The sequence below is a fragment of the Triturus cristatus genome, chromosome 9 (assembly GCF_964204655.1).
Source record: "Triturus cristatus chromosome 9, aTriCri1.1, whole genome shotgun sequence".
In the NCBI taxonomy this organism is placed as follows: Eukaryota; Metazoa; Chordata; class Amphibia; order Caudata; family Salamandridae; genus Triturus; species Triturus cristatus.
In genome coordinates, this window is record NC_140592.1 from 728,135,146 (window position 1) to 728,151,605 (window position 16,460).

The window sequence follows — 16,460 nt, forward strand, 5'->3', positions numbered from 1 at the left end:
GTCAATCAAGAAAATCTAGGGGTCTACTCCCTATATTTCTTAATACCAAAGAAAGACGGGACCCTCAGACCCATTCTCGACCTCCGGCCTCTAAATGCCTACATACATTCAGACCATTTTCACATGGTCACCCTACAACAAGTCCTCCCACTCCTCTGCCAGGGAGACTTTCTCACAACCTTGGATCTGAAAGACGCATACTTTCACATTCCAATACACCCCTCTCACAGGAAATACCTCAGGTTCGTGGTGGACGGGCAACATTACCAATTCACGGTTCTCCCCTTCGGGGTCACCACCGCACCACGGGTGTTTACCAAATGCCTAGCAGTAGTAGCAGCACACCTCAGACGTCAACATATTCACGTCTTCCCTTACTTAGACGACTGGCTGATAAAAGCCGCGTCCTACAACCAATGTGTGCAACATACAAACAGCACCATCCAACTGCTCCACCAGCTAGGCTTCACGGTGAACTACCAAAAGTCCCACCTCATACCATCTCACACAAAGCAATATCTCGGGGCCACTATAGACACCTCCAAGGGTATTGCCTATCCAAACTCAGCCAGAATCACAAGCATTCAAGCCTTACGCAAAACATTCCTTCCTCAACACTCTCTTCCAGCAAGAGTGTTTATGAAGCTCATAGGAATGATGGCGTCTTGCATCTTCATAGTGCCCCATGCAAGACTCCACATGCGTCCACTTCAAGAGTGCCTAGCACAACAGTGGAACCAGGCCCAGGGTCAGCTGACGGATCTGGTGTTGGTGGACGGCCGCACACATCACTCTCTGCAGTGGTGGAACACCACAAACCTTTCCAAAGGGCGGCCGTTCCTGGACCCGGTTCCTCAGGTGATTCTAACAGTGGACGCATCGCTCTCCGGCTGGGGAGCGCACCTCCTACACCTCACCATGCAAGGTCTATGGACGCCACAGCAAAAATCGCTCCACATCAACCATCTGGAGCTCTTGGCGATCTTTCTAGCCCTAAAATCTTTCCAAAAACAGATTTCGGGCAAAGCAGTCCTCATTCGCACAGACAACATGACTGCTATGTATTATATACAAAAACAGGGGGGGACACACTCTCCCCAGCTCTCCCGCTTAGCCCAGAGCATATGGAGATGGGCAATTCCCCAAAACATCTTTCTCCTGGCACAGCACGTTCCAGGCGTACAAAACACCATGGCAGATCTGCTCAGCAGACAAACGCAACAACTACACGAATGGGAACTGCATCCACAAGTTCTTCACCCATTCTTCCAACAGTGGGGGCATCCTCAGATAGACCTCTTCGCCACCCACAAAAACAAAAAATGCCCAAGCTTCGCCGCCAGATACCCACACCCATTGTCCAAAGGCAATGCGATATGGATGAACTGGTCAGGCAGATTTGCATACGCCTTTCCACCTCTCCCACTAATTCCATTAGTGGTCAGGAAGCTACAACAGCACTCCCTCACACTCATTCTGGTAGCTCCCACGTGGGCCAGGCAGCCGTGGTACACCACGCTACTACAACTATCAGTGGTACCACATCAAAAACTGCACCTATCCCCATGCCTCCTAACCCAGAACCATGGAGAAATCAGGCACCCGGACCCAGCTCAGCTCAACCTGGCGATCTGGCTCCTGAAATCTTAGAATTCGGATACCTTAACCTTCCCCCTGATTGCATGAACATCATCATGGAAGCCAGACGTCCTACCACTAGAGCATGCTATGCCGCAAAGTGGAAAAGATTTGTAATTTACTGCCGTAATAATACAATCAACCCTCTAGATGCATCCATACAGCACATCATATGCTATCTGCTCCATCTTCACAGGTGTAACCTGGCATATTCATCCATACGCCTACACCTAGCAGCGATCGCTGCTTATCTACAAAACAGACAGCATTTATCACTCTTCAGAGTGCCCGCTATTAAAGCCTTCATGGAAGGCCTTAAACGAGTAATTCCTCCCAGGGCACCACCTTCCCCTGTATGGAATCTAAATTTAGTTCTTACACGACTAATGGGTCCGCCCTTCGAACCAATGCACAAATGTGAGCTACAGTTTCTCACCTGGAAAACAGCTTTCCTTGTAGCTATCACTTCCCTTAGAAGGGTTGGTGAAATACAAGCGTTCACCATACAGGAACCCTACATACAAATGCATCACAGCAAGGTCATACTTCGCACAAATCCGAAGTTTCTGCCCAAAGTCATTTCCCCCTTCCATCTCAATCAATCAGTGGAATTACCTGTCTTCTTTTCGCAACCCCAATCTGTTGCGGAAAGGGCCTTACACACACTTGATGTGAAAAGGGCGTTGCTATACTACATACAAAGAACGCAACCCTTCAGGAAGACTAAACAATTGTTCGTTTCCTTCTCTCCACCACATAAAGGCAACCCCATTTCGAAATCAGGGATAGCTAGGTGGATTGTAAAATGCATACAAATTTGCTATCAAAAGGCAAAGAGAACATTATCTGTTCCTCCTAAAGCCCACTCTACAAGAAAGTTAGGGGCTTCTATGGCTTTTCTAGGGAATATACCCTTAGATGACATCTGCAAAGCAGCCACATGGTCTACACCGCACACCTTCACAAAACACTACTGTGTAGATGTGCATTCCAAGCAGCAAGCTAGGGTGGGCCAGGCTGTACTAAAGACACTTTTTCAAACAGCTGCAACGGATACCGGTGGTCGCCGCTAAGGTTGGGTACTGCTATATAGTCTATGCTAAGTGTACAATCTGCAGCTCATATGCCTCGAACGGAATATGCTACTTACCAGTATGCATCTGTTCTTGGCATGTAGAGCTGCAGAGTTGTACACGCCTACCCGCCTCCCCGGCTACCTGTATCCGTTCCAGTACATCTTATTTAGATACAACACATGGGTTTCTCACTGTTATTACTACGCTCCATCATTTCCCTGTTGGCGAAAAACAATCTGAGGATGGAGCCGAAGCCCATGCGCAGTACGGACCGAAGGAGGAGTCACCAAACTCGTGACTTCCAAAGACTGTCCAAGAAGAAAAACAAACTGCAAACATCCGGGCCCAACACCAGATGGCGATCTATGCTAAGTGTACAACTCTGCAGCTCTACATGCCAAGAACAGATGCATACTGGTAAGTAGCATATTCCTTTCGGCAGACGGCCTATCCATCATAATTGTGATGGAGCAACCCATCTGCCAAGATCTAAATCAGGCCCTTTGTCTTTCTCCCATCAGTTCTCTCTCTCTCTCTCTCTCTCTCTCTCTCTCTCTCTCTCTCTCTCTCTCTCTCTCTCTCTCTCTCTCTCTCTCTCTCTCTCTCTCTCTGTTTTAAGTCGACTACTGTCTTTTCCCCTTGACATTTTCCCATGCCTCCTTTCTCTGCTATCAGTTAGTTACATGTTCCTCTTACAGCCTATCCATACATGTCTTAGTTTTTTTCTCACCCATTTCCCTCCATCATTCTTTCCATCTTTCATGTCATCTCCTCCTTTTCCCTTTTATTCTTGTGCTCCTCTTTCCTTTTTTTATTTCTCTCCTAAGTTTTTAACCTGTCTTACCTATCCGTCCTACATTTCTTTCCTGTTTATTTCTCACCTTTAACTTTTTTCTCCTTATTACAGCCCAGTGGTCCCTCTTCTCTTCTCACCCCCTTTTTTGACATCTTCCTTTGTCTCTTTAGAATTACTATGTCCCATTCTACTCCATGTCTTTCCATTTGAAGTAACTTACTAATGTTGCCCATCCCATTTCTTCCTTTCCCTCACTTTTTTGAGCTCCTGTCATCATTTATTTTTATCTTTCTCCTAATCTGCCCAGTGTTTGAGTGTTATCGAAACGCACTTAGTGGTTGACTCATTTCCTCTGACTTCCGTTCCTTCCTTTCTCCAACAGAAAGTTTACTCTCTCGAGCAAGATGGCGGACACCAAAGGCTGTCGCAAGTGCTGTGTAGGTAAGAAGCTGCCTGCTTGAAGTCCTTATGCATTGCCTCACCAAATGCTTTGGGATTCCATGGGAGAGTAACCAGTTCAACAAAGACACCATTGGATCATCAGCAACAGAGTCTTTAGTCTCACAACAGTGCTGGATTGCTATAGCTATAGATAGGTAGGAGTGGTGTTGTTGAGTTTACTGTATCATGAATGCCGAGCAGGGCCAAAAATGTACCTTTCATCACTTGACAGTACCGTTTATGCTTCTGATCATCCATCCCTTTCAGTTTCCTCCAAATTAGATTTTTTACTCTACCGATTATATCTGTGTTGAAGTGAAGAGAATCTTAGGGGCATATTTACACACCCCTAACCCCACCAGAGAGTCTCATTTATTTTGACGCTCCGGTGGTGTAGCGCCATTTTCTATATTTACAAAGTGGCACTAAGCTACTTAGCATGGCTTAACACCACCTTGTACATATGTTACTGTGGCCATTCTACCGCGACTCTCATTGCTTTTTGATGCTGCCCCAGATTTACAAGGCTGAGGCAGTATTTAGAATGGTGATACGAGGAGAAATTCTTAATTTGTCCTCGTTTTTTGCTCTTTCAAAATGTGCTGCATTTCCGTATAAGACCTTGGGAATACATTTGGAGTGGTAAAGTTTTAGGAGCACACCTGCGACCATGAACCCAGTCTGTGGGTGTAGGTGTCAATGGCCCCTACAGCTCTCTACAAATTGGACAACTTTCCCTCCATCAGCGGTTTCAGTTTAGTTTCGCATCAAACAAAGTTCCCAAGTATGAAAAAGGTGGTACCTTTGCTAAGGTATGGTTCCCTGCCTTAAAAGTTTTGGACCTAGTCGACCGAGGGCCTACTTCCAGAACATAAGATTTTGTAAAGTTGACCATCAGGTTCAGTCTGTCCATAAAGGAATTAAACCTGCAGACCCAATCCTCTGCGAGCCATGATCACAGCATCGTCTGCATACAGTAAGACTGGTAATAATTTCTTACAAATCCTAGGGCAATCCGATTGTAGTGAAGAGAGGGCTGCATCTAGGCCGTTAATGTAAAGTGTGAATTAAAAAGGGACATTTGTGCATCCTTGACGAACACCCCTTGTGCATTAAACTGTTCTGAGAGGCCCACTCACTGGGAGTATCTGACCGCTGCTGTAGTATGAGCATGGAGGTTCATCAGTAAAGTTACAATAACCGGGTCGGCGCCTACTGATAAAAGTAGGTCCCAGAGTCTTGTGCACTTCACCCTGTCAAAGGGAAATGTGAGATCTATAAAAGCTAAGAACAGAGCCATGCACTGTTAATTACCTCACTTATTACAAAACTCATGACGTTTAATGGCTGCATTGATAACATACCTGCAACATCTGAAATGGCATCATTGATGACCAAACTGCATGGCTTGGGCGTGAGATATAGGGGCATATGCATCAACATTAGCATTTGCGATTCCTTATTAGCGAAAAATAAGGAATCGCTAATAAGGAATAGCAAAAGGCTATGCATGTAGGAATCGCTATTCAAATAGCGATTCCTTAACATTCCTTATTACCGAATCGGTAATACCGAATCGGTAATAAGGAATACCTACCCATTCATTCCTATGGGCTTGGAGGCCCATAGGAATGAATGTAAAGCCATTCTGTATTAGCGATTCGGTATTACCGAATCGCTAATAGCTGGAGCACTTTCAAGGGTGCCAGGGTGTCAAAAGGACACCCTGTTGCACCCCTGAAAATGATATGTGCACATATGTTGCACACACACATGCTCTAAGGGCATGTGTGTGCGCAACATGACACTTTGAAAAATGCACAAGTGCATTTTTCAAAGTTTTTGCAAATTACCATGCAGTTCATCTTCATGGTAATTTGCTCCCCTTATTAGCGAAATCGCTAATTTTTTAACTTTGATGCATTGCATTTAAGGAATCTCACTTTGGGATTCCTTAAATGCAATCGCTATTTAAGGAATCGGTATTTAAGGAATCCCTATTTAAAGAATCGCTATTTAAGGATTCCTTAAATACCGATTTCTGCTTTTGGGTTGATGCATTGGGATTGGGTATTTTTTACTTAATACCAAGAGCTAATAAGGAATCGGTATTTTACCGACTGGATTTTGGCTTGATGCATAAGGGTGATAGTTGTTACTTTAGGGCATGAGTTAGAGATACTTGAGATAACTATAACTGGTGAATTTCAGTGGTTTTATTTGTTTAAAATGTTATGTTTTAAATTACATTTTCACCTAAGTACAACATTCCGTTAACCTTTGTTTTTTCAGTGAATTTATAAGGTGTTTTGTTCAATATAAAGTAGGATATTATTTTAATTCCTATTTATAACGTCACTTTAATCTTTGTGTTTTTTCAGTGAATATATTTATTGCCATCTATGTTACCTACTGGCTTTTGTCATTACGTAGTTATAGTTAGGAACTAGTTCCCATAAATGAACAATTTTTGTTTTGCTAGTAACTTAGGCACCATTTGATGAATCTTCATGAAATTTTCAAAACTAGTATGCCAAACACTTCAGCTGCTGTCCGGAAAGTTTCTGGGTGATTCGTCAAGCGAGGGCCTAGTAAAGGGGAGGGGGTCCCAAAATGTGTTTTCCCCATGCAATTTCCCATACGGATTTTAAACACTACCTGAACAGAATTACACCAAATTTGGCAGAAAGCTAGTTCTTGGTCCAGAAAGATCTCTTTTAGTAGTTTGGTGCAAATCCATTAAATTGGTTTGGAGTTATTAAAGTGAAGAGAAATATAGATATCCAGGGACGCAAATTCTCTGCGGATGCAACAGATCTCTTGGTGAGATCTGATTGGCTGCCTACACTACACCCAGAAAGTGTTGGCAGCCATCTTGGGACTCGGGACTGAGCTCGAGTCCCACAAAAATGCAAACTGCAGCTAAAGGGGGCAGGGTAGGAATACGCTATTCCCTAGGCCTGGTTGTAGGGTCCCACAGGGACCCCTTCGGGGGCCAAAAACACTTTTTTATCAACAAACTTTTTGCCATAAATTTGCAGTGGATCTGCAAATCCGCTTCAATTTTCTTTTTTTTAAAATAAGCATGGTCTCCAATGCTTGTTTTTTCTAAAGGCCATGGGTAGGCCAGGTCCCAGGTTACATACTGAGAAGTGGGCGGCCCCACTCCCTGGACTGATTTCCCCCCCTGCCCCCCATCCCCTGGGGCCCGGCCTCATAAAATATTAGGAGGGGGCACGCAGCCCCCCTCCTTGGGCCGTTTTTGGCCCCGGGAACGCCAAGCCCCGGGGCCTGGTCATGCAAAAAATGGGAGGGGGCTAAGCAGCCCCCCTCCTAAAGTCATATATCATAGCTCTGAGGACCACATCCCCCGGGGCTGGCTCAGCTTTGCCTCAGCGTTCCCACCCCTGGGACACAGCAGTATCCCTGCCCATAAACCTCTGTTTGTCCTCACTTGGCAGGAGCAATTTTAAAGCTCCCGCCAAACGAGAGCAAGCAGTAAGTCCACACCCAGCGGGCAGGAACATGAAAAATGCTTCTCCCTGCTGGGAGCTGACTTTTCTTCTGTTTCCCTTTGTGCTGTGAAGCAGGGAAACGGATACAAAAATTGCTCCCACCCACAGGGAGCAGCATTTTTAGCTGCTCCCTGTGGGCAGGATTAATGCCATCTCCCACTAGAGGGGGGGAGCCGGCTGGGGCTGCAGGCCATTGGGGCTCTGCCCAGTGGCGGCTGGCACGGAAATGGTGTGGTGTGGCGAGGGGCGAGGTGGTAAGGGGGTGTACATAAAGAGAAAAAGACACCTACCTCCTCGCCACTCTATCCCACTTCGTCTCTCCTCTGTGTCCCTGAGCAGAAAGCAACCAGGCTCCTCTGAGCCAAACGCAATGCTGCAATGCAGCGGTGTGATTGGTCGGAGCGACGTAGTTCGGTGCTCAGACGGAGACTGGGGGCCTAGCCATGTTCTCCACCCAGGCAGTAATGCAGCCTGGGTGGAGGAACATGCTAAGTGAGCATGACTGTTTGGCCGGCCCGAGACGGCCAGCCAAAGCGTCATGCGCACTTCAGTGTGCCAACGACTCCTCCCCTGCTCTGGGAGCAGAGCAACCCCACCCCCATGCTCCTGCAGCAGGATCAAATAAAATATTAAGATCAAGTTATTATCATTTTACTTTTCTTTCACTGCTGCAAAGCAGTGAGTGGGGTGACGATTCTCCTCCTCAGTGGAGGAGCCGCCCCTGACTCCACCCGAGGCCCTCCAACAAACACATAGTGGTTGCCCTGTGTGGACTCCACCATTTAAAGGTCGGGTCCCATGAAGTTGGGCTCCCGGGCCAAAATCAGGTCCCTTCCCCTATACTTAAAATAAGATGTGGTACCTAAGGCCAATACATCGACACAAGGAGGGAATCTGTGCGCCTCCACCCCAATTACAGTAAGGCCAGGCCATGGGAGAAGGTGTCCAGCGGGCTGAAATATGGCCTGGGGAGAGGGGCACATGCCCCTCTCCCCTTCTACTTATTGCTAGGCCTCGGGAGATGGGGTACCTGGGGCCAAAAAGCAGCCTGGGTAGGGGCCTGTGTGCCCCCTCCCCATTGAGAATAAGGCTGGGCTCTGGGGTGGAAATATGGCCTGAAGAGGGTGGCCATGTACCCACCTTCCTAAAAAAATGTGGCAGGCCCTGAGGGATGGGGTCCTTGGGGCTGATATCTGCCTGGGGATAGGCGTCGCACCGCCACCCAACCAGGTTGGCTGCCTTTAGGGGTCTAGGCCCTGTGGCCAACACCCCACTGTGAACAACCAAAGACAGTGTGCGGATTGGTATTGGTGGCATGTGGGGGGTAGGCCACAGCACACGGCCAAAGGCTGTGTGCAGGCGTGGGGATGGCTGCAAGCTGGCGGTTGGCTGCCAGGCCCTGTGGCCAAGCCCCACAGAGGTTCAAAACACCAAAGAAATTCAATGAAAAAAAACAAAGGTTAGAGGAATGTTATAGTTAGGAAATAGAATGTAAAATACCTTAGAAATTCACTGAAAAAAAACATGGTTACAGGGACATTCTAATTAGGTTCATAATTTACATGCAGTGTTAATTACCCCACATATAACAATACTGATGACATCTTCTTTGAAATAATTGATAATATCATTGCAACATTAGCTGTCAAATTATTGATGAGAAAACTGTGCATGGTGGGGGCGCGAGTTATAGTTATCTTAGAGCACGAGTTATGGTTACTTTAGTTAACTTTACCTATCACAGCTGAATTTCCATGGTTTCATGTCTGTAAATTCTGAACGTAACTATAACGTCCCTGTAACCTTTGGGTTTTTAGTGAATTTCTAAGGTTTTAAAAATTATATTTCCTAACTTTAACGTCCTTGTAACGTTTTTTTTTTTCATTGAATTAATTAATATTATATAGATATATATTTATATTTTACATAGTTGTGTTAACCACTGTGTAGTTCTACGGGAGCCAGAGGTTCCATAGGAATTTGTTTTTGTTCTGCTAATAACTTTGGTACATTGGACAAATCTTCATGAAACTTAAAAAAAAAAAGTTCATCTACCTCAGCTCCTTCTTGGAAAGGGTCGAGTGATCTATCAAATGAGGCCAAGAAAAGGACAGGTCCAAGAATTCGTAATTTCCGTAAAAGAAAGTTTGGGCCTGTCGAAAGATTTTCACAGCTCCCGTAGGATTCCAGCGGTACCCAGTGTAACCACTCATGTGACTCTCGTGGGTGCCACAAACCCTGTGTTCCCACAGGACCAAAAAAAAAGGAAGAATGCAGGTTGAAAGTCTGTGGGTAGTTGCCCACTAATAAGAGCTTCACTCCCTGCCGTGCATAGCCAAAGGCTGTGAGTGGCAGGGGTTGGCCACCCAGCGAGTTTGGACACAGGGCTCAGTGGGAGGTTGCCTCAGAAGTATTGTAATAAGATATTACTTTACATAAAAACAACAGGAATTCACTGAAAAATGAAAGGTTAAAGCGGAGTTATACTTAAGGTACTAAGATTTTAACTTACATTAAAAAACACTTTAGAAATTTGCTGAAAAAAACAAAGAAAGTGGTGTTATGCTTAGGTCTATTAATAATTTTTAAAAATCTAGTTTTAAAACCACAAAAATACTGAGAATCTCCATTTATATGTAACTGATATAAGTATAACTTGCACCACTATGATGCACTGCTTATAACTGCATATATTACATCACTGATAACATCTGAAATCCATGGCGGTGCAAGTTATACTTAGGTCAGTTACATTAAATAGTGATTTTCTGTGGAATTTGTCGTTTCAAAACGACGACGGAGTGACGGGTGAGACTGCCCATGTTTTACACCTTATGTAATCTTGCACAGTTGAATGATTTAGTAATCTTTACAGATCTCGTGAGTGTGGACATTTTTTGTTTTTATAAGAGAAGCTATTGGATTGGGATTATTCATGTTTAAAAGATCAAATATTACTTTGTGTGCATGTATAATGTATATATATATATATATATATCTGTATATGGAGCAACAATCACACATATGGTCGGATTTAAGCATATTAAGCAAACAACACTGCTTAGCAATTAAAGGTCGTTGAACAAATGAATGTGTGGCAGTGGCAAGGTGCAGTTTTTGCGTCGCCCCATGGCACATTCAACAGCTGTAGTGGGGGGCACACATGGTTGGGGGAGCAGGATTAATAGAGCTGGGGCACTGCCCCATGTGGCCTCCTTCAGGAGATGCCAGTGCCGGTGTGAACCTTGCGTACAACACGTAATCTAATTTGGGTTTCAAACTTCAGTTTGAAAGAAATTCAGAACCAATTGTGTACATTGTGTGATAGTTTGATTTACAGTGCACCATCTTAACATTGCATATTATGGTATGAGTATGTCATCTACAGCTTGGTGCAATGTTGGAGTGTGGAAGGTGCAATGGAGTGAATGTTGGAGTGTGGGGGTGGAATGTTATGATTTGAAAGTAGCTAGTTGGTGTGTGGGGCGAAGGAAGATTTCAAGCACATATCTTTGTGCTGCTTCCCTGAATGTTACGTCTCTACTATGTTGTTGTTCCTTCATTCATTACACATCACAAACAAATTTTCCTTAAGATTGTGTTGTGTTCAGCACAATTTTCCTGCCTGCCATACATACCATAGACAACTATACAGTTAAATGGTTCTTTGTGATGCAAGACAAATGACAACATACCTAATTGTTTATATTGTTTATTATGTGATCAGTGCAATAGTATGTTTTCCTGACGAGTATCACTGAGAGTATGTGTGGTAAGGTGTCTTTGAATTTGTGCTTATGGTATGGTACCAGAATGTTGAGAATTAAATATCATCTGACCAAAGTATTATGTTTTAAATATTATTTAGAAATATATTGCCGCATTTGGATTATTAATAGAAAATGTACTTTGAATTTGACAATAGTTTTTTTAAATGCAGTATTCATATCAATATTTATTTCAATGATAGTCAGACATATAACTGTGGCTGTCGTTGGCCCGGTGTTCAGTGATCGCTGGTTTACTTTATCTCTCTTGTCCATGGTTAGCATCTGTCATTAATTCAGTGATCAATAATTACTGGCTACCATGTCTTCACTGTGTTATGTCTGCCATGTTTCATTTGTCAGTAGTTGCCATTGACTATAATAATTAGCTCTTGACTGAAGCTTGCCCTATGTTTAGGAACTGGGCGATTGGCATTGGTGCTGCCATCAGTGTTGGCGAGAACCATTTCCCTCTATAGGCAGTAACCGGGATAGGAATACCAGGATTCGCCTTTTCTGTCAGAATTTCACAGGCTTTGTTGACAGTAACCACGGAATCTTCTTGACTTCAGTGTGGGCTTCAGATTTCCTTTTCCATCATCACATTCGGGTCAGGAATAAGAATGCGCTCCATTGTTTTCTTCGACTTTCACATCAAAGCAGATTCCACATTTAGAAATTATTCAGGGAGTCACTGGAATTTTTAATTTCATTTATTTGGATTGAATTAAGGTGCTTAAAATGAAATGAATGTTTTTGAAATTATGCTTTGAAGATGGAAATCTTTGAAGACCACAAGTTGCTTATCCATTTCTTGTCATCTAAACATGAGCCGCCTTGCTGCATTTTTTAAACTTAAGTTTCAATAGATTGATGGGAGGAAACATTAAAGAAATGTATTTAGTAGAAACAAAATATTAAACAATATTAAGGATCAGGGCAGGTGTAAAAGTTCGGTTAAGAAGGATACATTTATCTTAATTTTAAATAGGCAATCGGCAACCAGCAGTGAGCTGTAGTGGCGGAGCCTACACGGACTGTGAGGAGTTTTGGACAGAGCTTTGAACACTTGTAGTTCAAACCTTGAAAGTAACTCCTATTCTACATTCTGATGATTCCAAGATGGCTGACATATTCGAAGCCATAATGATGCCTCGAAGCCAAGAATTGTGTGAGAGGCAGGCAGAAGGGAAGATTTGGAGTGCAACATTGTGGAGATGCTCCTAGCCAAACTGGAACCTAGTGAGGCATATTACAAATACTACACTTGCTGACACCTACAGTAGGTTTTCCAGTCGGCAGAATGGGAAGCAAATGAATCTGTAAGAATTCTTCAAACCTAGTGTAACTGAAAAGTTTTCCTTTCCCCTTTTGATTTCCTCTTTTCTCTTTTCAGTGAGGAACCCATATTCTGGAAGCACATTCCTCTGCGCGGCCCTCCCCGGAAGCACAGCCCTCCTGCAATGGTATGAACCGCTGCAGAAGTTCATGCTGCTTAAGGTAATACCAGGCTGCAACTTGGTTGAGATAAAATATGTGTGAGGGTCAGTGGCGGACGGTGACATTTGAAAGTGGTGCGGCGTAAAATGATTGGCATACTGCAACGTAGCGAACAAGCGTAGCGAGCGAGCCCGAACAACCTATGGGGGTTTGAAAACAAAAAGTGGAATAATGGTGCATTTTCAAGCAAATTTGAGAAAGAAGGAAGGTTAACAAAGCAATTGTGAAAGTGCTGTTATTACATTCATAAAGAGATGTCATATAACATAGGTAGTTGCTTATTCAATATAACCACAGAGCTTCACAACAGACTTCGAGATATAATGCATTCCTGAGTACCTCACAGATGTTTTTTATTTAACAAACAAATAAGCAGGTCGCAAAGTAGCAGCATTCAACATATTGTTTACTTTTTGTATATACAATCAGCACGTCTATCTTTAAGAGCAGCAAACTTTTCAATAACTTAGACGTTAAAGTCTGAGATATTTTTAACTAGCTTGCTCTCTATAGAGAGCATTGCCAAAGCATTTAGTCTTTCCTCAAGCATGGTGTTCCTCAGGAATGTCTTAATCCTCTTTAAGGCGGAAAAACATCGTTCTGACTCTGCTGTTGTCATTGGAGTGGTAATGACAATTTTTAGTAAAGCCACTGTCTCTGTAAGTGACTTTTCCATATTAAGTTTATGAATTAACGCCAGCAAAGACCTGGCATCGCTGGCCTTTCGGTACACAGGCATTGAGTTCAGTACAGTCAACTCAGTTTTCAGGTCCTCTTGGTTGAGCATAGGATAGGCTTCCACAGCCTCATGCAGAGCATGCTCAGGGAAGGATTCACCATATTTTGCAAAGTATTCACTTTCCAATAATGCAGCACTCACCAAATGTTTTGTGAAAGCAAAATGTTCTTGTGCATGCACAATTACAATGTCACATATCTCCTTTGCATTTCGGAACAGAGTGGTGATGTTTTTCCTGTGGTTTGAAAAAGTAGAAGCCTCTGGCAGTTTGCTGTCTAAATTGTCAACCTCATCTCTCACTTTGCTTATGGATTCGACAAACATAGCGGTATTTCTTTTCACAGAGACAGTATCCATCTCTCGTGCTTGTAACTGATTGTATAAAGTGTCGACAGATAACATTATCTTGTGAAATAAAAACAGAAAGAACTGAAACTCTCTGTCTTTTAGTGTTCTAGAAACGCCACGGGCTTCACTGTGAGTTTTGAAATCAAAGGTTTAATAGGCTTCTATGGCTTCAAAACATTTCACAAGGTCCTCCCTATATTGATATATTAGTTGGACTGTACGTATTTTAAAGTTCCAACGAGTTGAGGATCCCCATGGAACCCTTTTGTCCACAATCTTCTGAAGTGCTTCCATTCTTTTTGGGGAACGTGAGAAGAATGCTGCCATGCCTCCTACATCCCGAAAGAAAATTCGTGTCTCGGAGATCTTTGATACTGCCTGTTGCATAATAAGATTAAGTTGATGGTCGTAACAGTGCACATAATGAGCATAAGGGTACACATCTCTAATTCTTTTCTGTACTCCACCAAGGCTTCCACTCATTACGGACGCACCATCATAGCTTTGCGCAATATGTTTTTTTTTTGTTGATGCACCTCTGGAAAAATGATGTTCAGTTGACGCAGTATAGCTGCAGTAATGGTTTCTGCAGTAGAGTCTCTTAAATGAGTGAAACCATAGAACCTCTCCACAACATTATTGCCATTGTGCAGGTACCGAAAGACTAATACAGACTGTGTTTGTGTGGCCACATCAGTGGTGTCATCAGTCTGAATAGCCACAAAGTCTGTATTTTGCAACTCTTGGACAATATGGCTTCTCATAATTTCTAGCATACACTCAAGGAGTTCATTTTGTATAGTTTTAGAGGTGCCCTTAAAGACTGTAGCACTTGCTAAATGTGCCTCCATTTCCTTGTCTATGCTTGCTATTAAATCCACAAGGCCTAAGAATATTCCAGGATTTGGGGAACCTTCTGATTCATCATGGCCTCGCAATGCCAGTTCGAAAGCACCACAGAAACAAATGCAATCAATTATTTTTGATAGTATGTGTCTATTCCTGTCAACTGCTTCATTGTGTTTCTGTATTGTTTGGCAGTATGCATCGTTTATGTGCTGCTCAATCGGTGCGTCTCCCAACATTCCCAGTCTCGTAAGGTTTTCCATATGCTTTTTTGTGTGTGCATGCTTCTTTATTTTTTCAGACAGATGCTTCAAGTCTATCGATCCTTCTCTTGTCCAAGAAAATTCACCATTAAACAGCAAGCAAGAGAAGCAGAACAGTTTGTTTCTTGACGGGCACCCTGTAAGCCAATCAGCTTTTGTGTACAAGGTTATTTGAGAATGTACGTTTGTAAGAGTTTCCTCTGTCCTGGGTTACTTGTTGCAGTTGTAGGTCAGGCCGATCAGGTCCTAATCTCTTTATATGTAGTTTCTCTTCTAGTGGTCGTGCATGGAATGACCGTGTAATTAATTGTTCTACCGTATTCATCATGCCGATGCTGTCCTTGCCAATATGAAAGAAGCCTGTCAATAGTCAAAGTACAACGTATTAGATTTGGTGCAATAATATCAAATTTCAGTATAAATACATATATCTTGTGCATTATCGCAATATATCTCCAACATCTCCCCTTTGGACAACAGGACTGCTAAAAATACAGCCCTACTGCCTGCTGCCTCTGTGTGCCATAGTGGTTGCTGAAGGCCCTGAAACAGATACTGTTTGAGGGCCTTGAACAAGGCAATGAATAGATAGTGCCTTTAACAACCGTTATTGCCCAAAGCACAGGGCTAAGGTTCAGTATTAGTAAATTCCATCCACTGAGTGTACAATGTTCAGAATGTGCACCCACCCCAACCACCATGTAGAGTGACCACAAACATAGCCCTAACTCCAAAAAATATCATCAGTTTCCTTACCTTTAACACGGTTGTTTGCTGGGTCGTAGCCGGGATGAAAGAGCAGCAAAGGAGGTTGGGCCTCTTGTTCTTCGTCCAAAAATTGCACAAAAATTAGGTGATGGTTCAGGTTGTCAGGCTTTACCAGGTGCTGAAAATAAAAATATAATAATTTATTTTTGAAACATTAGGGTAATCAAACAAAGACTGGGGGGGAAAAAACATAACGCTACAATTTTTACCTTGCAGTTTGCATGCAGCTCTTAGATTACAGTTAATAGCTCACTGTTGTATGTTAGGATTTTAACTTACAAACTGCAAGTAACAAAATGATCTCTCAGACAAATGCAGTGACTCGCTGACCTATTTACATCATGTGCATTTTGTGATCTGCATCAGGTACATGTTCTTTGCAGCAGGCACATTAACCTTCTGCGCTACCTTTCCATGAGTCAAAACTTCCATTAGACAAAACTCCGATCTCTCTCTAGGTAAAACATTAACAATATCCTTGGTGCAACAACATTAAGTGTTGCATGGCTAAACATTTATAAGGTCCCAAAGGCGAGACCTATTGGCTATGCCAATGCTTGTTCTGTTTACAGTGGCATCCCCGTGCAAAAGGAAGACACGCGACATTGGGACTTATTCCTATAGTAATCTGTTCTCAATCTCACAAAACAATGTCATGTGTGGGTTGAATTCCTTCTTTGCAAAACCTCCTGGACCTGAACCATGTTCCCTTATCCTATCTGTGATTAAGCTTACGGTCACCAGTGATATGTCTGTCATTTCT

General features: G+C 43.3%; 2 protein-coding genes across 5 annotated transcripts in view; one reads left to right on the forward strand and one right to left on the reverse strand.

Moving 5' to 3' along the window:
* Positions 1-16,460, forward strand: part of MAP4K2 (mitogen-activated protein kinase kinase kinase kinase 2) — a 299,578-nt gene that overhangs the window by 256,157 nt on the left and 26,961 nt on the right. For all 3 annotated transcript variants that reach the window (XM_085625928.1, XM_085625929.1, XM_085625930.1), the window contains 2 exons: positions 3,893-3,951; positions 12,630-12,733. In XM_085625928.1, coding sequence (XP_085482054.1) covers positions 3,893-3,951; positions 12,630-12,733 — 163 coding nt within the window. The remainder of the gene's footprint in view (positions 1-3,892; positions 3,952-12,629; positions 12,734-16,460) is intronic.
* Positions 13,067-16,460, reverse strand: part of LOC146798618 (uncharacterized) — a 111,099-nt gene continuing 107,705 nt past the window's right edge. The window contains exons 2-3 of one of the 2 annotated variants that reach the window (XM_085625932.1): positions 15,686-15,815; positions 13,067-15,289 (exon numbers count right to left, since the gene is read on the reverse strand). In XM_085625932.1, the coding sequence (XP_085482058.1) occupies positions 15,078-15,289; positions 15,686-15,815 (342 nt within the window). In that variant the 3' untranslated portion in view covers positions 13,067-15,077. The remainder of the gene's footprint in view (positions 15,290-15,685; positions 15,816-16,460) is intronic. The other variant, XM_085625931.1, reaches the window with a different exon arrangement.